This window comes from Podarcis liolepis (assembly GCF_965112155.1).
Source record: "Podarcis liolepis genome assembly, chromosome: 1".
Classification (NCBI taxonomy): Eukaryota; Metazoa; Chordata; class Lepidosauria; order Squamata; family Lacertidae; genus Podarcis; species Podarcis liolepis.
In genome coordinates, this window is record NC_139554.1 from 16,872,878 (window position 1) to 16,899,573 (window position 26,696).

Consider the following 26,696-nt stretch of genomic DNA (forward strand, 5'->3'; position numbering starts at 1 on the left):
GAGACCCCGAAGTTTGTTACTGCAGGTGGCCCAGACAAACTTCCTCATCATGCTTAATTGAAAGTGTAATACAATTGTGAGAGCCTTTGTGGGAATGACATCTCCCAGTGTTCCCCATGCCCTGTTGCAAAGTAGGATCGGTGCAATGGGCAGTTGGTAGAAGAAGGAGAAAGAAAAATCTCCCCTCTCTTTCTTTTCCTTGCTGCTGCTCCCATTGTGACCAAGTTAAGGAAAGGAAGAGTGTGGCGCAGGCTTCCCCAACACTGGTGAGGCTAATGGGGAGTTGCAGTACAAAACATCTGGAGGGGAACTGGGTTAGAGAAAGCTGGCATAGAATATAGGGATTCTTCTCTAGCTTGGATTTTGATCTGAGATGGAGAAGAATTTCAGACCTTGTAGAGCCCACTTTGAGGCCAGGTGTTGTAGTCTCCAAAGTTCTCCTCTGAGCCTGGGTCAAGACTTTCATTGGCATCTCTTGTAAATGAGAACATAGGTCTTTCTACCTGGCTATTTCAAAGCATTGGTCTGGGAGGGAAGCAGAATGCACATCCCTTGTCCTCTATGACATTGATCTTCAACTGGTAGGTCAGGACCCACTACTAAATGGCAGCCTCATTTAGGGTTGGGTGCAATTTCAAATTGCTGCAACCCATTCTGGGATCTGCTGATGAAGGGCAGGTCATAAATGTAATAAGAAAAATAGTGATAAGATAATGAGCCTGATATGAAGTTAGTAGTACTATTTTGAGAGTGGCATCATTATTTTGGGCCATGGATATATTTTGCATCAAAAACTTGAACACTGCACTGCTTAAACAGTTCCCAGTCTTTGTAAGATGTGAATCTCCTCATGATTCCATTTCTTTTCTCTCTTTTTTCAGTGCCTAATGCTATTTAACATACATTTTAATGGTTATCAGTGAAAGGATTCGTGGAGGATCTATGGTTGCTAGGAAACTGTTGCCTCAGTTGTGCAAATCTTCCCATGCTGCACACATTATCTTGCATCAAAAATTGTTGTCTAGCAGCCTTAGAAAGCACAGGTGGGGGGGGGGGTTCTCTCCCCCTTCTCCCTTTGCAAGGAATATGTTTCTTGAGTTTAATGTTACAGATCGTTTTACAGTAGAATTGCCTCAATGTCATCATTATACAAATCCAGTGTCACTGTATTGTACTCTCAAGTTGATGCTTTTCAACTGATGAGACTGGATCTTCAGAGTTGTGAAGTGATGGCGTCTGATGAGAGCCACAAATAAATAACGGAGAATGTCAAGCAAAGAGTTAGAGTTAGTTTTAGGGTGGGGGGAAAAGGAGATGAGAAATTATGCACATACTTCAGCTTAACATACCCTGTGTGGTGTTGGGAAATATGATAATTTGGTGGCACAGCCTGGATTTTGCAGGCAAAAGGTCCCTGGCATCTCCTGGCAGGGCTGGGAGAAACCCCCTCCCTGTAACCCTGGAGAGCTGCTGCTAGTCAGTGTAGCCAATACTAAGTTAGGTGGACCAATGGTCTGACTCCATATAAGGCCTCGTCCTATGTTCCTAAGTAGTCCATACACTGGTGTCACGAAGTCTATTTTACTGTAGCTCTTTCCATTCAAGCCAGCATGTGGTCCAACATGATCACCTTGCGATTCCTGTTTGAACTCATTTCTAATTCAGCCCTTAATAGCATTATTGATCTGGATTGTGCTTTCATTTTCCCAGGAGTTGGGAGCCCTGTAGATAAACTGGTCCAAATTCTCCTTTGGAGGGATATTAAGTACATTCTAATTTGACCTGTGCGCATGACTCAATTTTTCAACTTTGTAATTAAGCCTATTGAATCAAGAGTCCACCGGGACGCAGCAACTGCTTTGGAATGCGAGAGCCGTAGCAAACAAGACGGGAGCATAATCAGCAGAAGTTTGCCATTTCTGCCATGCATCAAGCTCCAACGAACCCTGGGAGCAAACGAAGCCCAGTATGTCACCGGGAATTTATTCACGAGTCTACTAGGCTGGCTCAATATGTTAGAGTTTAATTAATCTTTAAAGCAACACCTTGGTATTATTAGAAACCAGCGTCTTGTAAGTTGTTTTATCTGCATTAACAAATTCAATATTGGTCAACCTCACTCTTCAGGGACCCTCAATAATCTCTAAGCAAACAAATGGTTCTCGCTGCTGGGCTTAAACGGGAGGTTTGTAAAATTCCTGCTAAGAAGATTTTACAGAGGAGGTGGAGGAGACAGAAGTGAAGTCCCAGATTCAAAGAACCTCCAGGTCTGCATTCTATCACTTTGACATGTATGCTACAGCCTCCCCAGTTTTCCAGACCTCATGATGGGTTGGAAGCCATTGGGACTGGTGGGGCGGAAAGCAGAGAGCTCAAGGATAGGTGGAGCCAGAACCCAGGACCACAGGTCTGTGCTTCAAAGCTCTGTGTCAGAGTGGTCTCTCCCACCCCGAATTGGAGCAAATGACAATCCACAGAAAACTCGAATGCTTTTGTTCCGGTTCAATGGCAAAACATGGATTTTCCTGGGGGAAGCACTGGAACAACAACAAATAAATCAAAACTGCTTGGACACATAGCTTTGAAGTCCAGACCTGTGCCCAGAAACACAGCACAAGGTAAAGGTAAAGGGATCCCTGACGACTAGGTCCAGTCGTGTCCGACTCTGGGGTTGCAGCGCTCATCTCACTTTATTGGCCGAGGGAGCCGGTGTACAGCTTCCAGGTCATGTGGGTAGCATGACTAAGTTGCTTCTGGTGAACCAGAGCAGCACACGGAAACGCCGTTTACCTTCCCGCCGGAGTGGTACCTATTTATCTACTTGCACTTTGATGTGCTTTCGAACTGCTACAAAAAAACCTCAGGGTGGTATACATGGTTCTTTCCTTGCCATTTTGTCTTCACAACAGCCCTGTGAGGTTGGCTAGGCTGAGAGACTGTGACTGGCTACTCAGTGGGCTTCATGGCTGCATGGGGATTCAAACTGTGGTCTCCCATATTATAGTTCAACAGTCTAACCATTCACACCATTGCTGAGTGGTTTTTTCTGTCTGGAATGTGTCGTTGACATCTGATGATGCTCAATCCAAAACTGGACAGAGGATCGAAAGGGCTGAAACTAGCCTACCATACAAAGCCTTTACATTTGTTGCTCCTCCCAGTTGTGCCTCCTGCCCCAGCCACCACTGGTATGTGCCCCCCTGGAAGACTGCTCAGAAGGGAATGTGCCCTCTGGCTGAAAAAGGCTCCTCTGCCTTAAAAATAATTGTGATTTCCCAAATGAATTATAGAATTGTAGAGTTGGAAGGGACACCTGCAATGCAGAAATCTCAACTGAAGCATCCATGACAGATGGACATTGGCCTCTGCTTCAAAACCTCCAAGGAAGGAGAGTTCACAAACTCCCAAGCGAGATCATTTCACCGTCGAACAGCTCTTACTGCCAGAAAGTCCTTCCTGATGTTGAGTCGGAAATTCCTTTCCTGTAACTTGAATCTGTTTGTTATGGTGCTACCCTCCAGAGCAGGAGAAAATGAGCATGCTCCATCTTCCAGGTGACAGCCCTTGAGATATTTGAAGGCGGCTATCATATCTCCTCTCAGTCTTTTCTTCTCCAAGCAAAAGATACCCAACTCCCTCAACTGTTCCTCATAAGGCTTGATTTCCAGCCCTTGATAATCTTGGTCACCCTCCTCTGCTCATGTTATAGCTTGTCAATATCCTGACAAATACTCCAGGTGTTGTCTGACCAAGGCAGAATAGAGTGGTACTGTTAGTTCCTTGATCTGGACACTATGCTTCTGTTGATGCAGCCTGGAATAGCATTATATATATATATATATATATATATATATATATATATATATATATATTGCAGCTGCTCACACTGTTGACTCTCATTAAGCTTGGGGTCTACTAAGACCCCAAGATCCTTTTCACATGTACTACTAGTAAGCCAGGTGCCCCCCATCTTATATTTGTGCAGCTGGTTCTTCCCGCAGAAGTGTAGAAGCTTACATTTGCCCATATTGAAATTCATTTTGTTACATGCCTTTGATTGACTGTGTTGAATGTGTCCTGACCATCTTGGTTTTCTAACTATGGGAAAGGGATAGAGTTAAACCCAGATCTTCTGAATTTAACATAGCTCTTTCTGGTGATGTCTCTGTTTTCTGGCTTTATTCCACAGTTGCCATCCTTTACTGGTAACTATGGCTTCCATGGGGTGGGGACTGGGAGGTAGTCAATGGATGGTTTTTCTTGGCCTTAAATGTCTATAATTTGCTTAATTGCTCAGTTCCATGTTCACATTTGAAAACCCAGCAATTTGTTAGTGCGTTGATGTTTCACAGTCGGTGCTTGCTTCTTTCTCAGTTCCCAGGAATATGATCCTAGCCCATGTAACAATTCCTGGTTTGTGCCTTACAGTGTCTGTCTTTTAACAGTGGGCACCTTAGTCTAATCAGTATTGTTACATATAATAGTATAGATATGATCAGTGGAATACCAATCTGACAATGCCAGAAGCAAGAATAAGAGAGTGTATATCATAATAATATTTTGTGCTACTGATTTTTTATATAATTGGGAGATATATTGTTTCAATGTTTTTTGAAAGTTTCTGATTCTATAGCTATAGATGATAGATAGATAGATAGATAGATAGATAGATAGATAGATGATAGATAGATATAGTATTGTTACATACACTTCAGGTTAAATACGCTTCAGGTTACAGACTCCGCTAACCCAGAAATTTACCTTGGGTTAAGAACTTTGCTTCAGGATGAGAACAAAAATCGTGCTCCAGTGGCGCAGCAGCAGCAGGAGGCCCCATTAGCTAAAGTGGTGCTTCAGGTTAAGAGCAGTTTCAGGTTAAGAACGGACCTCCAGAACGAATTAAGTACTTAACCCGAGGTACCACTGTATATGTTTTTATGGATGCCGTTTTGTGAGGGCCTTGCTCTAATAAGTGAGCTAGACATATTTAAAATACTGAACCCTGTAGGTGGGATTAGCAGGTCTGTAATGGTGATCTTTGTGAATAGGCAAGTCCATACAGGCGAAGATGGTCCCTCAGACACCATCATCCTGATCCTGGGATTAGCAGGCCTGTAATGGTCATCTTTGTGCATAGGCAAGTCCATACAGGCAAAGATGGTCCCTCAGACACCATCGTCCTGGTCCTGGTTCATTTTGGACCTTCTGAAACAAACCCACCACTTTGAATTTCACTCCTCTAAATGAACTGCAGATGTGTTCATTTTGGTGGCTCCTTCTTAATAGTTCCATCTGCAGTTGAGGGAGTTGGGTATGTTTAACCTGGAGAAGAGAAGGCTGACAGGTGATATGATAGCCAGATTCAGATACCCAAAGGGCTGTCAGATGCTCCAGAAGGCTGGACCCTAACCAATGGGTTCAATTACGAGAAAGAAAATTCCAACTAAACTTTAGGAGGAGCTTTCTGATGGTAGGAGCTGTTGCAACAGTGGAGCGGAGTACGTCGGAAAGTGATGGAAAACTTCATTAGATGCTTTTAAACAGAGGGTGGTTGGCTATCTGTCTGGGATTCTTTAGCTGAGATTCCTGAATTGGGATACCGTCCATCTCTACAATTCTATGACATAGGAGTTTCTGAATGTTCTTGAAAGGCAGTCCCTTGTACAACACAGTACAGATGATAACCTAGTCCAGCTTATGACTTGATTGTCATAAGCTGCATAATACAAAATCAGGCTATGGTCCATCTGTCTTACTAATGTCTACTCAGGCATGGTGGGGAATAGGGATGGCAAACAAATTTGCTTCTTTTTGCATTTCAAGGCAAGCTTCCCCAAAACTGTAAATGGAAGCGCAGCCATCTTCTGAAACATGCCAAGTGATGCGTACAAAATGCATATAGTAGGGCAAAGTGTGCATAAAAATGCATATACTGCTGAAAATCATGTGAAAGTGCATTATGATACAGAATGCTGATTTGCAAAAAAAGAAATGTCTATTAGAAGAAATTCACAATAAAATGCTGAACAATTTTAATGAAGAATGTGGGGGGGGGAATGCAAAGGGGTGTGTAAATGTGAAGAATTCAAGATGGGGGGCTATGAAAAACTGAAATTTACAGATTTAACCCCTTAGTGGGGACCCTGTAACCTTCCAGATGCTTTGGACTGCAACTCCCATCATCCATGACTATTGACAATGCTGCCTTGGTGTGGTGGGAGTCATAGCAGACCCTCCAGGTGTCCCTATTTTCTAGCGACAGTCCTGGATTTACAGAAGCTGTCCCAATTTCTGATTTGATCCCAGAATGTCCCCCTTTTCCTTAGGACATCCCTATTTCATTGGAGAAATGTTGGAGGGTATGGAATAGGACGTCCCTATGTTCATCAGAGAAACGTTGGAGGGGATGTCTGTATTTTCACTGGAGAAATGTTGGAAGGTATAGAATAATATCTCCCTATTTTCATCAGAGAAATGTTGGAGGGTATGTCATAGTCCAAAACCCCCACTGCCCACCCTTGTGCTAAGTGCTCTAAAGCATTGCTACAAATGCTATGCACTGTTATTGGTCCAGGGACCGCTAAGATGTAAGCTTCATCCCTGGGGAGTTATTAGAGCCCGCCAGGCCCTTCACTTTCAGGGCCAAACATGCTACCTGCAACATCACACCGGGTCTCAGAAATGCCAGAGCGCACATTATTATCAGAGAGGCAAGCCTGGCTTGCTAACAACAGCCCGCACTGCTGAATCATTGACAAATTCAACCTCAACCACCTTCTCAGTGTTTGCCTTGACAACTAGTCTACTGAACGGCAATTGGATGAAAATCCCTTTCTAAAAATAGTATCACACAGGACAGAATGACAAGCACGAGCCACTAGATAATATTCACTGGATGTTCCTGCAGAGGGCTTTTCCCCCACCCTGGGCAGGGGGTGGATGTGCCAGAAGGAGGGGAAAGGCCAAGGGGAGCGGGAGGGAATATGACACATGTGAAGAGCCAACTGCACTTTTAATAAATGTGGCTTCCTTTTGACAAAGGAATCTACAGAGGCTGATTTAATGTCTCCTCTGCAAATCCTAACAACTCCACATTTTGTGTAGGAGTTGAGAGCCGACTCTTTCAGACTAGTAGAAAGGGACCTGCGGAGAGGAATGCTAATGCGCAGCGCAAGAGAGGGTATCGAGGGACCATGGGGAGACTTCTGGTGACCTTTCTGCTATTAAAATAGCATCCCAGTCCAGTACAGGCTTCACTTCAGCCTTTCGTGTGTGTAGAGGTGCCGTGTAGGATGCCCCTCTTTCTATAATAAGCTAAACAGAGCCTGTTTCTTCCAGGCAACACACAAACCCACAGCTTGGAAAAGATCAAAAACGAACATTTGGAGAGCTGAGAGAACATTCAGGGGAAATGTGTGCAGATGATAGATTCATAGAATTGTAGAGTTAGAAGGGGCTACAAGGGTCATCCATTCCAACCCTCTGCAATGCAGGAATCTTTTGCCCAACCTGGGGCTCGAACCCATAACTCTAAGAGTCTCATGTCTACTGACTGAGATAGGTAGGTAGGTAGAGAGGCAGGCAGACTTAGAGATATAGATATATTCAAGGAATTGGATAACATTAAGCCTCCTATTTCAAAGATATTGACACATTCATTTAATTCAATATATGGGGGAGGGGTTGAGAGAGGGGGGACCTCAGGGGTGCTAAAGAACATAATAATTAGCTTGTTGGATCAGACTAAAATGATTCTGAGTGCTGCTTCACACCTGCTAACTCATTTCTTTTGTATTAATGTATTATTGACTTTTTTTAACCTGCTTTGTCATATAGACAGCACCTTTCTACCCTACCCAACCCTATTAGCTCCTGTTTGTTATAATACAAGGAGCTTGGATCTATAGCTAATCAAAGCTCAAAATATTATTAAATATGCAGCACAGTACTCATTCTACTCATTGCAATTTAACATCTTAATCCTATGCATTGCTTATCAAGAAACTGGTATGTTCCTATCATTAGCATACCATCCAACTTTTTCGGATGCGTGTCTTCTGGGAAGTGCTTCTGGGAGAATCATGTGACCCACACCACGCTCTCGGGCACCCCCAAATGCTTTTGGGGTCTAGAGCGTGGCCCTGAGCATGCAATATTGTGGCACCCAAAATGGCAGCTGAGATCTTGCATGAGAAAATGGGATGTCCAATTTTTCCGGTACTCTTGGCAGGTATGCATTAGGCAGAGTGAAGTTGCTGCTTCAGGCAACTAGTGCTGGGTATTAAGAAAGAGCAGGAAATCACTAGTTAGTTCATGGTTTATTTTTGCATTTTTTTACTATTAGGGTGAGGTATTTGTGGAACAAAATAACTTAACCAGCCTTGAGGACTATGACCTTGACTGGGGAAGAGTGGGGGATGTTGACAACAGTCAGCTTTGAAGGAATAGCAGTCTGTACAAAAGCCAAATAACCATCCTTGTTATTTCACTTACTGAGCATTGATATGAAAACAAGTTCTAGATCTCAGCCGAAGCTCTGGTCAGCCCTATTCCTCACAATTCCCAGAGTTCCCTGGGAATAGGGATTGACTGTTACACCACTCAGTAAATCGTAGTTCTGTGAGGAGAACAGGGTCTCCTGGCAACTCCCAGCATGCTTAACAAGCTGTAGCTCCCATGATTTTGTGGGGGAAGCCATGAATGTTTAAAGTGGTTTCATAGTGTTTTAAATTTATGATATGAATGGCCTATGTCTAATCAACCTCACAGGGAATAAGGGATGAGGAGAAAACCATGCATGCTACCTTGGAGGAAAGTTGGGATCTACATATACTAATAAAACCCACCTGCTTTTTCCATAAAAAAATCATAGAATTGTAAGAGTTGGAAGGGACGCCAAGGGTCATCTAGTCCAACCCCCTGCAATGCTACAATCTCAGCTAAAGCATCCATAGCAGATGGCCATCCAGCCTCTGCTTAAAAACCTCCAAGGAAGGTGAAATATACTTGGAGTCGAGTGTGAATTTCATGCTCTTTATTCAGCTCATAGTAGCAATGAATGAAACTTTCCCCAAAACGTCTAGCTGTATATACATTATTTACACAATGGGCCCCGCGTGATTGGCTAATTCTGGGCTGCTCCTGTAGGCCAATCAGGCTGCAGATTCACCTCCTCCAGAAGCCTGATTGGCTGCTCCTGCAGGCCAATCAGGTCGCTGATTCACTTCCACCTGGAGCTGGATTGGGTGGCTCCTGAGGACCAGTCAGACTGCTGCATTCTGGATCCTATTGTTCTAGGATTCAGCTCAGTACATAACAGAAGGAGAGTCCACAACTTCCCAAGAGAGACCAGACCTTTCCACTGTCAAACAGCTCTTATTGTCAGAAAGATATTCCTGATGTTTAGTCGGAATCTCCTTTCTTGCAACTTGAAGCCATTGGTTCAAGTACTACCTTCCAGAGCAGGAGAAAACAAACTTGTTCCCTCTTCCATGTGACAGCCCTTAAGATATTTGAAGATGGCTATCGTATCTCCTCTCAGTCTCCTCTTTTCCAGGCTAAACATACCTAGTTCCTTCAGCCTTTCCCCGTAAGGCTTGGTTTCCAGGCTGCTGATCATCAGCTTTGTTAAGTCCCACCAGTTCAATACCTACCAATCTGCCCAGTTTCTCAAAAAACAGACAGCTCTTTTGCCAGAGTCAAGATGGGGTGCCCAGGAGGTCAAATCGCAAAGGTCCCATCAGCTAAGGGCTTTTGAAACGATGCCCACAGAAGTTTAATAGTATCCCAAATACCGCTGTGATTTAACAGCCACATAATGCCCCGATTTCCTGAACAGCAACCTCTGTGCCTAAATTGCTTGGTGTAATTATAAACATACCAGCAAACTGCTTCTCTGTGCTATGTTTCAACACCCACCCACACAAGTTATTAAGCAAGGTATGGTACATACCAAAAAGAGCAGTGCACTCACCGAAGAGAGAGAGAGAGAGAGAGAGAGAGAGAGAGAGAGAGAGAGAGAGAGAGAGAGGCAGGCACAGTCCTTCGGGTATTTGATTTCACACTCTCCTGGTTTCTGGTACTTTCTCAGTTCATGTTATTCTTAGATCATTGTTCCTTGTGAGGTCATGGTAAGTTAAGCTTCCCCCCAAGGTGAACTACAAACACAGAAAGCGGTGTGTAGTATTGTCCCATCTTTATTTAAACCTCTGCGTATTTTAAGTAGAAGCCATTCTAATCAAAGGTCATAATGGATTGATATTTTCCAAATACAAGCCTAGCAAGAAGGAAAGGAAGGGGGTAGGACCACTCTCTTCCTCTTGTCTCATTCAGTGGTTTTATCTGGGGAAGGGCCATAGCTCGGGGACAGAGCACTTGCCTTGCATGCAGAAAGTCGCAAGTTTGATCCCCAGCATCTCCAGGTAGATCTGGGAGAGGCCCCTTGTCTGAAATGATGGAGAGCTACTGCCAGTCAGTGTAGATAATAGTGATTAAGATGGACCCAAGGTCTGATTCAGTACAAGGCAGCTTCTTATGTTGCTATACTCACAACAACCTTGTAAGGTTGTGAGAGATTGGCCAAAAGTCACCTAGCGAGTGACATGGCTAGCTGAAATTTTGAACCCAGGCCTCCTTAGTACTTGTCTGGCACTCTAGCTGCTACACTGGGGCTGGTAGAATTCAGCAACAGCTTGAGGGCCAGAAGTTTTCAGCTGCCAGTTTTATTTATTATTTATTACTTTATTTATGCCCCACCTTTTATCCAAAGAGCTCAGGGTGGTATTCACAATCCCTGGCTCTCCATTTTATCCTCATGATTAGGCCTGGGCGGTGTATCAATGCATCATCCAGGATCAGTTTGAGGGCTAGATTGCAATGGCTCCCAGTACGTTTCTGAGCACAATTCAAAGCGTTGGTGCTGACCTTTAAAGCCCTAAATGGCCTTGGTCCAGTATACCTGAAGGAGAATCTCCACCCCCATTTTTCAGACACTGAGGTCCAGCTCCGAGGGCCTTCTGGTGGTTCCCTCACTGCGAGAAGTGAGGTTACAGGGAACCAGGCAGAGAGCCTTCTCGGTAGTGGCACCCACCCTGTGGAACGCCCTCCCTTCAGATGTTAAGGAAATAAACAACTATCTGACTTTTAGAAGACATCTGAAGGCAACCCTGCTTAGGGAAGTTTTTAAAGTTAGATGTTTTATTGCTTTTCTATTATTATTGGTATTCCGTTGGGAGTTGCCCAGAATGGCTGTGGAAACCATAGAATCATAGAATCATAGAATCATAGAGTTGGAAGAGACCACAAGGGCCATCGAGTCCAACCCCCTGCCAAGCAGGAAACACCATCAGAGCACTCCTGACATATGGTTGTCAAGCCTCTGCTTAAAGACCTCCAAAGAAGGAGACTCCACCACACTCCTTGGCAGCAAATTCCACTGTCAAACAGCTCTTACTGTCAGGAAGTTCTTCCTAATGTTTAGGTGGAATCTTCTTTCTTGTAGTTTGGATCCATTGCTCCGTGTCCGCTTCTCTGGAGCAGCAGAGAACCCAACCAAATGGGCAGTGTATAAATAATATATTATTATTATTATTATTATTATTATTATTATTATTATTATTATTATTAACTTTAGGCCTGGCAGTATTTCGCCTCTCGGTTTCAGGCCAACTGCTCTAAACTCAGGAGCACTAGAAGTGGGTGGATGCATGCATGGGATCTGTGCTGCCCTCTGCCAATCAGCACCCCACACGTGTCACCCACCTCCAAAACAGCATGCCTGAGAACAATTTCACCCTAGGGGCTCCTTCCTCTGTGCACCGGGCACTGGAGGAGGAAGTAGCTTCGCCCTATGCCTCGTGGGGCTCCTTCCTCCATGTGCCAGATGCTGGAGGAGGAGGCAAGAGGCTGGGGCAGGCAGCTCCACAGTGCCCTGGTATGTGGTGCCCTGGCTGATGTACTTTGTCTAGAGCAGCGCCGCCCTCTTGACCTTGAAAGAAGCGGCAGAAGCTGTGCACAGTGGTGCTCATTGTCTCCATGGCTGGCAGCTGCCTTCTTCCTCCCTGCCTCATAATATACCGCCATATCACAAAGTTTAGCTGGTGGTATATTATGACACTGGAAAGCAGATATTGCGCAACGCTACTCATGACATTATGCAGGCTCTCATTTAATAGCCAATGATGAGAAACTGGAACTAAGGATAGATTCATCTAATGCATTGAGATATAAGTGCTGGGTATTTATAGAGAATACACCAAGGGATTGGTTGTATGAGTAAACTCAGCCCCTTTACTTATTTCTGCATGGGAAATAGCTGGTGATCTCAGAAGCTTTCAAACTCTTACAGTCAATCCATTAAAAGGTGCTACTACACGACTATTACACAATTGCAAAGCTCAGTGTTCTCCTCCATCGATGCTGTTGGTTCAATCAAAGTTCTTGTCTGAGTCCTTTAACAGAATATCTACCCAGAAAAGGGTATCCACTTGACATCACCAATGCTTTTACAAAATCTCTTTCTCTCTCTCTCTCTCTCTCTCTCTCTCTCTCTCTCACACACACACACACACACGCTCCCCAGTAACTTTTGTTCACAAACAACTTTGCTTCTAACCTTCTGTACTACTAGAGTACGCTTACTTATGGAACAATGCGTCTGAACACAATAAAAAATTGATGCAGACATCTTTGCAAAAGCTAAAGCCAAATGAAACATAAAAGCCTTTTGGAATGTTAGCACAACACTAAAAGCCATTCCCCCGCCTGTATGGGAAACCCATTGCAGCAATCTGTAAGTATGCATTTGGACATGGCTTTTTAACACCTATCATCTGTACTGCTGTATGATAAAGCAAGATGACATGGCGTTAACAGCTGCCTACTCCAAAATGTAGAGAGCAACACGCTAGAAAAACGCCTGCACAACTAGTGACACACCTTTATTTTACTTTATTTTTAGTGATATATTTATAATCCACATTTTCATAAAGTATATCAAGGTTGGCATACAACATACAAAGCACCCATTAAAAGAATTAAGAACATCAATAAATATCGAATGGTTAAAAGGAAAAAAGATCATGTTGCAAAAGGCCTATCTGAACAAAAAAAGTTTTCAAAAGAGGTCTGGAGGGAAGGAGGGAACTCTACAATTCTATGGTCTAGGAATTTGTAGTTCCTGCCAAACTTCTACCTGTTTGGCACGGAACCTGCCACATGAAAGCGAATTGAACCTCAGGGACATGCAGGAATCACCAGAAGTGCTCTATTGACTTAAATGAAACATAAGGGATGAGAAGGTCCTTAATTTACTTTGGGCCCAAGTTATTTAGAGCTTTGTGAATTAATCCAAATAACTTGAACCTGGCCCAGTAGCATAGCTTTCTCTCAACAGCAGAGTAGCAGGGTTCTAATAACCTGTTCCTGCGAGCTGTTTGGCCATGGCATTCTGCAGCTTCCAGACCATTTGTGAGGGCAGACCCACCTAAAATGCATGACAGTAATCAAGTCTTGAGGTTACCATTGCCTGGACCACTGTAGTCAGGCTGTCGGGGTCCAGCAATTGGCATTCCAGCCAGAGCATACCATGACAAATGCAACTCACTAACCATGTGAGTTGCGAAATCTCCTGGTCATGTTGCCAGCTTGGTTCTCCTGTTCTGGACAACTGCCTTGAGACCAAGGAGGTACATTCTAGTCAGGTATGACAAGGTGCATACCCATGGAGCTAGCTTAGGAAAAACAAGCCAGATACAAGACTCACTGAGAAGCTACTCATGTTACTCCAGCACCAGCCTGGAACTGACTGATGCCAGGGATGAGGAACCTGTGGTCCTCCAGATCCTGGGATTTGGACTACAACATCTAGAGCTGTGTTTCCCAAACTTGGGTCCCCAGCTGTTTCCGGACTACAACCCCTATCATCCCTAATAACCGCTCCCCACATCAAATGGGGGGGTGCCTTTTGTATGGACGCACGCAGTGCTCCTGGTAATACGGGCTGGCTTTGCTCTCCCCAGGATGGATACTTGCAGGTCTCCACCTACCTCACCCAATCGTCCAATCCCACCTGGGGGGGGTGTTGCCAGGGGATTGGCCAGGTAGGGGGAAAGGACTGCCTTGCCAACACAACAGAAGGATTATTCAGCTTGGGGGTCACCTGGGGTTGGCGGGACTCCACCTGTCCATGCAATTGGCAGGACAAGTGGTCAGAGGTGATGGGAATTGTCATCCAAAAACAGCTTGAGACCCAAATTTGGGAAACACTGACCTAGATCACTTCCTCCAGTGTGGTGTAGTGGCTAAGAGCAGTAGACTCGTAATCTGGTGAACCAGGTTCGCTTCCCCGCTCCTCCACATGCAGCTGCTGGGTGACCTTGGGCCAGTCACACTTCTTTGAAGTCCCTCAGCCCCACTCACCTCACAGAGTGTTTGTTGTGGGGGAGGAAGGGAAAGGAGAATATTAGCCGCTTGGAGACTCCTTCAGGTAGTGATAAAGCGGAATATCAAATCCAAACTCTTCTTCTTCTTCCTCTCCCCCAGTTTCCAGCAACTGGTGTTTAGAAGCATTACTGCCTCTGAATGTGGAGGTAGAACATAGCTATTGTGGCTGTTAGCCATTGAGAGCTTTATCCTCCATTAATATGAATTTCTCTTATCTAATCCTCTCTTAAAGCCACCCAAGTTGGTGGACAGCATTGCCTCCTGTGGGAGCAAGTTCCATACTCTATGCACTACCCTGATATGAAGCACATAGCGGAGTGCCATAAGCTCTTCCCCTTCCTCATTGCCGTCCTCCTTTTAGCTCTACACAGCAGCTTAGGAAAGGTGTTTGCCAGTGCAAACACTACATTAGTGAAAGGATGAGAATTCAGGGTTGCGCTGCATCATCAGCACAGGAGGGTTGTTTTGTGGAGCATAGAAGAACACCCTCCTTCCCCCAGCGCACCAGCCCATCCATTTTTGGAGGTTCCACTTTCATAGAGTGGACACTGGCGATTATCATTTGGCATTTAGGACTCTCAGGATCGGAACCAGCAGGGTGGCGTTCAGAAAAGTCGTCTCATCTTGTGCGCTGCAATATTGTATGTTAATGAATTGGTGTGGGGGAACCGTTCAATCAATGGGCTCGGTTTGCCTCTCGGTGCATTTTGCAAGGCATTGCCAAGGCAACAATGGACGTGAGGAAAGGACTTCCATATCATGAGATCATAAGTGACTGGGCCAGAGAAAAAACAGGAAGGACGCGGGGGGGGGGGAGAAATGGGGATCTGTTGGCAATTGAAGAACACAAACGCCACTGTGTAGATTTTCATTTTTGCTGTTCTGATCATGCTTCCTTTTTCCTTTTCTTACCTAACCAACATCTGTTGCACAGGCTAAGTACATACCATACATTTAAAGCACACACCCCGCCCAGAATTCTGGGAACTGTAGTCCACCACCCCCCAGAGCTACAATTCCTAGCACCTTTAAACAGCATTTCCCAGTTTGTTTGTTTTTAAATTTTTGTGTTTGGTAGGGGAGAAATGTGCTTTAGGACTATCTAAAACAAGAGGCTTTGAAACGACAGGTCTTCTGGGACTAAAAAAAGGATGGGAATATACTTTTGAAATGTCGGGTTCCCCGACTCGCCCTGGCGCTTTCATCCTCTAATTCACAAAACTGGGATGGAAGGGGGAAAGCAGAAGAGCCCGCCCACCCACTCTAGATGTGTGTGAAGGGCAGGCGGAGCCAAAAGAAGCCTGACAGCTCAAAATATTGGAGAGAATTGTGTCGAGGGTGAATAAAATGGTTGCATGCCATACATTGAAAGGGGAAAGAATTCAAAAGAAATGAAACGATGCAGGGATAGATAGATGATAGATAGATAGATAGATAGATAGATAGATAGATAGATAGATAGATAGATAGATAGATAGATAGATAGATGATAGAAAGGAAGGACACACTAGTATGGTAAAAGCTGCAACAGAATCCGTCCTCCCCCCCCCCCCCGCACCATCCCGGTGGCTTCATCTGAGCAGATCTCAGGAAGCAAATGGTTAAGCAGGATGCCAAAGAGTCAAGCGGTGTTGGAGAGGGGTGTCTTCCTTGGCCGGGTCTGGCGGAACAGGGGTTAAAAAAAGGAGTCCGCCTGAAACTTTCCCCCCACCCTCTTGCCGGTGCGGATCAAAGGGACCCCGGCGTGGATCTTAAAGGGCAAGGCGGAATGCGAGAGAGATGAATTAAGACCATGAATTATAGGGTGGGTGGGGGGCACACACACAAAAAACAACCCTAACGCGATCCCTGAAACTCTCGCTCGAGCTGCGTGCGCGCGCTCCATCTGCCGAGATCTCGGGGAAACGTGATGAATTAAAAACTCAAAGGTGGTGTGGGGGTTTTTGGGGGGGAGGGGGGAGGGCGAGGGAGGAGAGAAACTGGAGATCGTGGCAGCGTCTATGTGCCACGTTGGTGCGCGCCTGCCTGCCTGCCTGCCTCCCTCCCTCGGCTCCTGTTGGACGGGGCCACCCCTCGATTTCAACTTTCTCTCCTGCGGAACCCGCTCGGCACAGTAACCTGTTACTGGTTCTCCTTCCACCTTCCTCCTCCTCCTCTGCCTTCTTCTCCTGGGCGCTACAAACTGAGTCATTCCGTGTTGCCCATGTCTCCTGGGGAGCTCGCCAGCCTTTCTGCAGCGTGTTCGCTGCTGCTGCTGCTGCTGCCTCCGCCGCTGCTGCTGCTGCGTTCTTCGCGAGTTCACCAGTCAACGTGCACCCCTGCTGCTCCCATGCAGATCTGGGGTCCGGGTCTGGCCGGGGCTCGGTAGACGGGAGCCGGCGGCAGCAGCCAGCCAAGCCTGCCAGCCAGCCTTTTTGGATAGCCTGAACTATGCATAAATCTGCCGAGTGAACGCTGCTGCTCCCTTTCCATTCACTTGCACCTTGTTTGTTTGATTTCTTGTAGGCCTCTGCGGCAGAGATGGAGAAAATAAGGTAAGTCAACCAGTTTGGGGGTCTCCCCTTCTTTCTTTCTTTCTTTCTTTCTTTCTTTCTTTCTTTCTTTCTTTCTTCTTCCCGTCCCCTCCCTTCCCACCCGCCCTCCTGCACTGCTCGTTATAAGGCAGGCGATCTGCTGGGTCTTATACTGATTGAAGACCGTTCATTTCTTTATTTGGGGTGCTTTGGCTATCTGGAAGTAGATTCGATTGCCTGGTTTTGGAAATCTCAGGGGTCTGGAGGAAACTGGGGTGGTGGGTGGTTGTTGAGAGCCTTTTGCAAAGATGTCTATTTCAGAAGGAGCCTCTGTCTGCACAATGCTATGTTTCCATTACCAGATAAAATAGGAGGCGATACAGTCAATTAAAGAAACGCAGTAGCCACCACTTGGGTCTATTGCCAGAGCATGCTTCCTCTGCTCAGTGAGAACAAGCCAGATCAAATAATTCACAGGGAAAGAAGAGGAAGAGAGAGCTGTCAGTTGAGGGGCTGGGGGGGAATCAACTTTGCATCAAAGCATCCAATTGCCTGTTGTTTGTTTCAGTGTAAATGGTGTAATATTGGTGTTTGGGTTTTTTTGTGTTTTACGTTTATTTTCTAGCTGGGTTTTTGTTTTGAGTCATTCCTTCTGTGTTCAAAATGTTGCCTGCCTGTAGAAGTTTCTTCTTAGCATCAACCCCCTGCTTTCAATCAAAGGGGAGATGGCATTTGGAAAATGTGCAAGTTTCCGAGCTCATGTTTTGAGTGTTGCTTGGGAGGTTTCGTTTCTGTATGTCGTTGCAAGGCATTAAAAAAGGAAGGAAGGAAGGAAAAGCCATAGATTTCTTATTGAACCAATTACAACTTGTTTTTGTACAGCGCACAATTAAGTGTGAATGATCTTGTCCACACTTGGAAGTAAGCTTCACTGAAGTCCATGGGACTTTCTTCAAAGTAAATATGCATAGGATTTGGATTGTATGCAATACAGTGGGATTTGGAGCTATGTTACATCCTCCCTGTGTTTTGACAAGGTTAATATTACCATCCAAATGTTTTCTGAGTCAGGGTTGGAGAACCTGTGGCTCTCCAACTATTGTTGGACTATGGTACCTATCATTCCTGGCCACTCGCAGTGCTGGCTGGGGCTGATGGGATTTGGAGTCCAACAGGTTCTCCATTTCTGTTTAAAGATCTGGGGTTTATCAGGAGTCTTTCCTACAGTTTCCAGTGAGCCATTGCCATCAGTAGAACCAACAGAATACAGCTTTCAAACTCGTTGGTGTCAAAAAGGGCAGCCACAAAGTTATTAAAAAGTGTCAGAAAGTTGCAAAGCTCTGTGGATTCTGATGAAAAGGTAGACGAACACAAACGGGGGAAAGAGGAAATCTGAATGGGTTCCTTTAGCTGGATCTTAGCTGGGGGAAGTGCAGGCAGGATTAGTATTCACGAAGACACTGCTTCTGAACACACCCTCGACACTGGTAGCTTTCTTTCATTTCTCATTCATTACTGCTTGGCCTCATGGCCATCAGGGATTAGCCTGGAGGTTCGTTATGGTTCATTAGTGGTCTACAAATACATGGTGATGGGAAGAGTCTGTGTAGTCCAAAAGTATTTACTTTCCTTCCTGTGAAGAGCTTTGCTACTGCTTTGACCGAAGGGTCCTCCTCTGTGTCCTCCGTTGATTTAAGGCAACCTGTGGCCCTTCAGCTCCAACCAGCATGGCCAATGGTTGAGGATGATGGGAGCTGTAGTCCAACAACATCTGGGTGGCACCATTTTGGGGAAGGATTGCATTATTCACCCGTCATTGTGCATGTTGCCTTCTAGTTATCAAATTCCACCAGTCAGGGAATGAACAACACTGAATCAAATCCCACGTCTAGGGTATTGCCTCTAGGCATGCCAAACTGCAGAAGATTTTACACTTCCTTTCAGTATTTCCATACCATACAGAACAGGGCTGGATAACCTGCAACCTGCTATGTTGTTGGATTCCAACTCCCACCAGCCCCAGCCAGCATGACCAGTGCACAGGGATGATGGGAGTCACTGGTCTGGCAATATTCAGAGCTCCCTTGACTGAAGAGTTTGAAGGAATGGGAAGAGATGGGCTGGCCAGGCCTTTTCAAGCGAAGGGAAATATTGTCAACAGAATTATGCTCCAATCCTCATTATTCAGCCAGAAAAGCCACCAAATTGTGAATTCAATGTAAGTTAATTCTTGCTTCTGCCACAGCTCAATGATTTTGTCATGCAACTCCCCCCCCCCCCAGACTCTGTTGGGCATTAGCTCAAGAAGGGCCCAAATTTTCAGAGCTGTACATTTTTCTGCAATCACATACCGTAAGATATGGTCACTGATCTGTCCCTTTTGCAAATGGGAAAGTGGGGTTGAAAGAAAATGTGTTTCCCCCAAACAAAGCAATAACATCTGGGGCAAAGCAGCACCACAGAAAGCTAAGCAGGCTTCGTAGCCCCAGAACTTCAAACACTGATTTCAGGAGCAGCCAACACAGATTCCAAGCCCCAGCCAACATAGCCAGTAGCTATGAATGCTGGGAGTTGTAGTCCAACAATGACTAGAGAGCACCTTGTTGGCTACTGCTGCTTTAACTAGTCAAAGGCAGTGGCGTAGCGTGGGTTGTCAGCACCCGGGGCAAGGCAAATAATTTGCGCCCCCTAACCCGTGGATTTGTGCCCCCTAACCCGTGGATTTGCGCCCCCTAACCCTAACCCCCAGATGTTGCACCCGGTGCGGCCGGCCCCCCCTGCACCCCCCACGCTACGCCACTGGTCAAAGGTACCTCTTTTTCTGTTCAACTGACTGCTTCTACATTTTCATTTATTTAGGCATCTTCTACTCATCATTAAACTCAATCCTAGAGCAGGACACAACATGGAAATATATACTACATGATAAAACAATTTTTTTAACAAAAAACAAAAAACCAAACCACAACAGCAATACATCAGGGTTGCATCATGGCAGCAAGAAGGAGACAATTGCAATCTGTTCTTAAAGTAATAAAGTGGACTGATATACTCCACATGCATGCCAAAGGCACAGGTCCCCTTTTCTGCAGAAAACAGGCTGTCTGACATCCGGTGCAAATAGCTCTACAGTGGTACCTCGGGTTACAGACGCTTCAGGTTACAGACTCCGCTAACCCAGAACTAGTACCTTGGGTTAAGAACTTTACTTCAGGATGAGAACAGAAATTGTGCTCCGATGGCACGGCAACAGCGGGAAGCCCCATTAGCTAAAGTGGTGCTTCAAGTTAAGAACAGTTTCAGGTTAAGAACAGACCTCCAGAACAAATTAAGTTCTTAACCCGAGGTACCACTGTAGTTTTATGAGGCAATACACTCATAAGTAAATGCAATACACTCCCTAAAAATATGCTTTATTTTTTTTCCTTTTGGGGCCATTTCATCTTGAGTGTATGCAAGGGCTGGGCTTTTAAAACCTTGCTGGAGGAGGGGACAGGCTTCTCTGTCTCCTGAAAATCTGAAAGAGCACCCTGCTTCTAGATATGCAACTAGCTCTCTTTATTTTTGCCATCTTGGCTTAAAAGGCAGTTTTGTATATAGATACTTGGGCTTCTTTGCCTCTGGTGCTGTCCCAACAGGAGCACAACCTACAGTTATCACATCTGGGTTGCGTGGCGCTCTTCTAATATATTGTTTTAAGCAACGCATTTCCATTTCTAACACTCACCCACATCACTCTTCATAATCAGGAGGTCCATTTCCACTCGAGGAAGTCCGAGATGAACAATGAGCCGTGGCTGCACTCGGTGTAGAGGCCAGCCAGGAGACCCAGCAGTGCCTTCATTTTCAGGATGCTCTGGCCATGCCACGGCCCATCCACCAGCAGCCACCCCAGCCTCCCCAGCTGGAGCAGCCAGCCAAGCCCACCAGGCAGGAGGGAGAGGCTGCCACAAAGATGCTGAGGAAGCCTCAGCAAGATCCTGTTGGCCTGGATGAGCTTTCGGTGCTCAGGCCACTACACAAGGAAGGCATGAAGCTAAGGGTGTTGGCCGGTGGAAACATCCTGAACATGGAGGTGTTGGTTGGCCTCATACTGAGTGCAGCCATGACTCGCCACTCCAGAGGGACAGGTTCATCTTGGACTTCCTTCGGTAGAAATGGACCTCCTAATTATCAAGAGTGACACCAGTGAGTTCCTCATGAATAGTGCCTGGGCACGCTACTCAGAGTCAACATCCTCCTTACCACTGGTGGTGGGCCCGAGAGCCCCACAATCTTCAATATTGATGGGATAGCTCAGTTGGTAGAGCATGAGACTCTTAATCTCAGGGTCGTGGGTTTGAGCCACATGTTGGTTGAAAGATTCCTGCATTGCAGGGGATTGGACTCAATTAGTGGTCCCCAACTGATGGTCCTCAGACCCCAGGGGGTCCACATAACCCACCCAAGGGGACTGTGACACCATTCACATAACAAAAAAACTACCATAGAGATAACAACATTTTCAAAAGTAAGGGGTCCATTGATTGGCTTTTGAAAAACAGGGGATCCGCAGTACTAGCTAATCAGGAACAACAGAACTAGATATGATTCTCGTGGTACCTTCCAACGATATGATTCTATGATCTCACTAACCCTGCCACAATCTTCCAACCCCTCTCTACCACTCCCTCTCAATGCTATCACCTCAGCCTAACACTTATTTTAATTTACCTGATATACTTACCTACACATTTCACATAATACATGCTGTCGCATACTAGTTTACTGTAATTACGCTGATATTTGCACAATATCATTTACATATACATCACAACATCACAACCACCTGTGCGAATCACATCATTCTCCTGTAGCTCAGGAGGTTTGCCAACATGGTGGCCTTCAGAAACTGCCGGGTTAAAATTCCAATCAGCTCAGCCAGAGATTGTGGGAGCCATAGTTCAGCAACAATTTCTGGAGGGCTCCACGTTGACTGTCCCTGCTATAGCTCAGCTACCCATAAAATCATCACAAGTAAAAATTGAGATAATTTCCTCTCGTCATGAGAGAGTTTCAGCAACATCTATACAGATTCCCAGCTTTAAAAGGAAAACAGAGAGAGTGCATGCTGATGTGAGTGGTTTGTTAAGGGTTCATTAAACTCTCCATTTATATTTACTAAAAGGTAGTAATACTGGAAAGGTGCTCCCACTGTAGAAAATTGAAAGATAGATGATGGACCATGAACTCCAAGACAGATCTTTGTACAGATGTGGAGATGGGAGAAGCCAGATGGGAACAATAAATAGCAGAGCTCTGATTAATATTCTTTGGTTTCAATGTTGAGGTTTACTGTAGCAGTTTTACAGCACATTCATAAACCTGTCTACTCAGAAGTAAGCCCCATGGATACTGAGATTCATCTCTTTTCCAATCTTCAACATTCACCCTTGTTTCACTTGGCTTCTACTTTCCTTCCTTCTCCTTCCTGCATTAGTTGCAAGAGTGATCCCACCGAATCTGGGGTCCTGCACTTAATGATTTGATTTTGCAAAAGCTACATAGCCAATCAGATGTTGTTATGCCATGAAACTGCTGTGCGAAAGTGGAGGCAATTCAGAGAATAAGATGAACGAACAGTGCAAATGAACGAGCAAGTAGCAAATAGTCTAAAAAGTGAGCAAAGTTTGCAAAAGCCCAAACAGCCTAATCCTAGGTATGTCTATTCAGGAAACTCTAGTAATGTTGAATTTAGTAGGACTCACTCCCAGAGAAATGTGCTCAGGGATGGATTCAGCCTGAGTCATATGGGCTTGGTTCTTCTAAAGAAGCAAAATGTGTGATCTCAGCACTCGCCCAGTGAAAGGGGCAGGGTTCCATTGTCTGCTTCCATGGCAGCCGGAACAACTGCTGGGTCAGAATTCTTCTTCACATCAAACCTTCTCAGCAAGAAGCAGTGCTTCAATACTGTGATGTAATCCTGTATATCATAATCTCTTTGCTGGAGAGTGGGTCAGGAGAATGATTATATGCCATCAAAGATTGGTACAGGTAGAAGAACTGAGCAGCACCACAGAGAGGAAGCCTTGGTATTTTCTTTGTCAGTACCACATTTTCTTATTCCTTACTGTCTTGGGTATTTTAGTTATTCATAACTATTTCTTTTTTAAAAAAAAAAAGCTTTACATTTTAAATCTGGTTTATGCCACAAACTCAAGGGGATGATGAGCCCCTTGCCATACCAAAATTTTACTTTGTTTCAGTTTAGGATGGACTGAATTCACCAAGATGGTGCCCTCAATAGGTAGTTTTGGACTCTCAGCTCCCGTCAGCCAGTGGCAGCATAGCCAGTGGTCAGGGATGATGTCCAGAAGTTCTAATGTCATGGGAGAGGGAGAAAAACTTTTCTCTATCTGCTTTCTCCATGTCATGCATAATTACAAGCACTGCAAGCTTTTGCCATAGGGGAGCCATGACACCCCCTTGATCATGTTGGCTGTGTTTTCCTGACCCTTTTCCAACTCTGCAATATCCTTTTCGAGGCGAGGTCACCAGAGCTGTAGACAATATCCCAAATGCATTCCCACCATAGATTATGATATTAGCAGTTTTAGTTTCAATGCCTTTCCTAATGATGGATTTTGCCTTTTTTCACAACTGCTACACACTGGGTGAACATCTTCGTCAAGTTATCCTAGTGACCCCAAGTTCTCATTCCTGGTCCATCACTGTCAGTTCAGGCCCTATGAGTATATATGGGGAATTAAACATTTTTGCCCTGACATGCTTCACTTTACGTTTGTTGGAGTCTAACTCCATCTGGAAGGCATCAGGTTGGCAAAGGCTGGTTTAGGCTGTAGATTTCTTTGAGCTGGGACTTACCTTTTGCTTATTATGGGTTGTATTCAACATAACACTAAGGCTACAGTACTGTCAGCACGAGGATTTCTCCTTGCACAATGGAATATTCTCCTCAGCTTTCCCTGTATGCCCCCTAAATCCATTCTGGGGGTTCCCCCCAACCCTCTGGAGCAGATGCAGGAACAGTGTGGGGGCACATGGTGGGAGGAGGGGGGGTCTTGTTTTCCTAACACTAATCCTTGTGTGCACACAACTATTTCATTGACTGATGTCCTATGTTAAAAATAACAATATCAAGTTCTGTGTGCAACGGTGGTACAGTAGAAAGAATAAATGAAGCTTGACATTTTATGCTGCATCAGTTTATTTTTTAAAGTGCTTCCTTCCGTTTTCCTTTGCATTAACACAGGGCTCATCCAAACTTACATCTGTTCCATGTTTCCAAGCGGTTTCTCCATCACCACCACCACTACTACAGCGCATTCCCCAGGAAAACCTCTGTGTGTTTGTTTTTCCAAAATAATATCCATTTTATAACACAAATAAACAACACAAACAGAAAAACAAACAATACAAACAAATTCTTGTCTCGTCCTTATTTTTTCTAAACATTGTTAGGTGGGCTTCCCCAAATCCCCCCTATCTGATTTTCATTTTACCTCGTCTTTAGCGGTTACATATATCATAATTTCTAACCATTTTTTATCACTCTTACTTTAACCATAAAAATCTTCACATTTTATAACATACAGATAATACCGTTTTAAAGTACACTATCTTCTACTTCTAACCCTACAGCCTATATCCACTTCCAAAGCTATTCTAAGATTTAAATATTAACATATTTTTTTCAAATATTCTTTAAACTTCTTCCAGTCTTCTTCCACCGTCTCTTCTCTCTGGTCTCGGAGTCTCCCAGTCAGTTCGGCAAGTTCCATATAGTCCATCATCTTCATCTGCCATTCTTCAGAAAACCTGTGTTTTACCACTGAATCAGAGCAAACAGCAACCAGGTTTTCCATGGAGAAAGCACTGGGGACAAATAAAACCCATTCGGACCCACAGTTTTAAAGTGTGGAGCTGTATCTGGAAAGTGCTGCACAACAGGAAGTCTAGATGAGCCTAGAGACTAGGGAGATTCCAAGTAAGGAGAAATTGGCCATGGCCAAGGTCAGAGGTTAGGGTAAAGAATGGTGGGAATCCAAAACACGCTGGGGGAACCAGGTTGGGGAACCAGGTTGGGGGAACCAGGGCTAGGATATGCCATTCTACTCCCTGCTTCTGGTGGATTTCTGCTGCCAGTCCAAATGATGGATGAAAATCTAAAGGTGCTGTATAGATAATAGAGATGGGTGGGATGATCTATTTGAGTCAACATATCTGAGGCTCTTGGGCATGACTTTCATCATGAAGGAACTGGACTAGACTAATTAAATTTCACATTGGTGCTTCACTCAGAGTACAACTATTATCTGATCACTTTCCTGGGATATTTGTATCCCAGTAATTAAAGTTACCAGATTAATAAGGCAAAACAGGAGGTGAAATTGCCACGATGGCAAATACATTCCTTATTTCAAACAAGTGATGATTACTTCCTAGCTTAACCATTCAGCGCTCTGAAAAAATATTATTTAAGGAGCAGAGTCAATAAGGTTGAAGCCAGAACTTCATTATACCCAAGGCGAGGTTCTGGAATGTAGGGGAAAGTTTATGCAGAAAAAGCAGGGCAAAACTGCAGGAAAATGAAAGATATATTACAAATCATTCTAGACTCACTGTGTGATGATTTATCTTTAGACATTTAAGAAATCAGTAAGGGATTTTTGAAGTTACAAGGTGTTAGAATATCATGAATGCATGCTGGAATCAAAGTTCATTTCTTGTGTTTGGTATCTATTGTAGCAGTTGCTCAGGTATGCAAGACTGAAGTCAGTCCAGTAGTCCTTGGTACATACATCATGCAAAACAGGATTGTTTGCTATTAAGAGTCAGATGATACCATGGGCTTGTTGTATGGTAGAGAGTCAATCAGAAGTATTCCATTTGCCATTCAAAAATAGACATAGAAGTGACTCATCATTGTGTGAAGAATAGGAAGGACAATAGTTTCTCAGCAGAGGTTGAGTAGCACTTATTCGGAAGTGTGTAAAAGGCAGTGTCTTGCCTAAGAATACTTAAATAGATTTGTGACTATATATGATGCAAACAGGCTTCAATGGTAAACTTGGGCTCTTGCTGACTCTGCTGCATGAAATAGGATTTTATGATACATTTCTGTTGTTTTAATGGCCCATTTATTGTGGATTGCTTTTATGTACACCACTCAGGCAGGGGTGGCTGGTGTCTGTTGGGATGTGTGGGGCAGAAAGTAGGGAACCCAAATAGTGAGTGGAGCCAGAGCAAATGATGGATGGAGCCAACCTGTTCTAAATTTGTTCCCACCCTCCTCCCTGATGAGTTCTATAAGGGGCAACATTGAGACAAAGGCGGAGGAGGAAGCAGACAGGCAGGGCAGTTCCTTGGATTGATTGAAATTAGAAGGTTGGCAGGTCAGGGACTGGCAGGAGACAGACTGAGGTTGGTGTGGCACAGCCTCATTTGCCCTAATGAACTAGCCTCCATTGAACTTAGAAATTTGAATAATTAAGTGGTATAAAAATGTCTTAAATAAAATAAAAAGATAATACTCTGTCCAGAGACCAGAGGCTTTATTCAATATATCAGACAATGTACAGCATAAGAGTAAGGTCATTTATTGCACAGATAAAAATATTATATTTGTGGATATCATGGGATGTATTCACCCAACTTTTACTCAGAGTAGACCCATGGAAATGAACAGACCCAAGTTAGCCATGGCCATTAATTTCAGTGAGTTTACTCCAAGTGAAAGTT

The 26,696-nt window shown here is 44.6% G+C and overlaps 1 protein-coding gene and 1 long non-coding RNA gene across 2 annotated transcripts in view; one reads left to right on the top strand and one right to left on the bottom strand.

The window, feature by feature from the left end:
- The window catches only part of BEGAIN (brain enriched guanylate kinase associated), a 185,763-nt gene that overhangs the window by 21,586 nt on the left and 137,481 nt on the right, over positions 1-26,696 (top strand). Inside the window, exon 2 of the mRNA XM_083458738.1 lies at positions 16,948-16,976. Coding sequence (XP_083314864.1) covers positions 16,948-16,976 — 29 coding nt within the window. The remainder of the gene's footprint in view (positions 1-16,947; positions 16,977-26,696) is intronic.
- On the bottom strand, positions 22,264-22,855 carry LOC310685930. Its single transcript, XR_014515606.1, has 2 exons — positions 22,703-22,855; positions 22,264-22,532 (listed from the first exon to the last, which is right to left on the bottom strand). It is a non-coding gene; the product is annotated as an uncharacterized lncRNA (long non-coding RNA).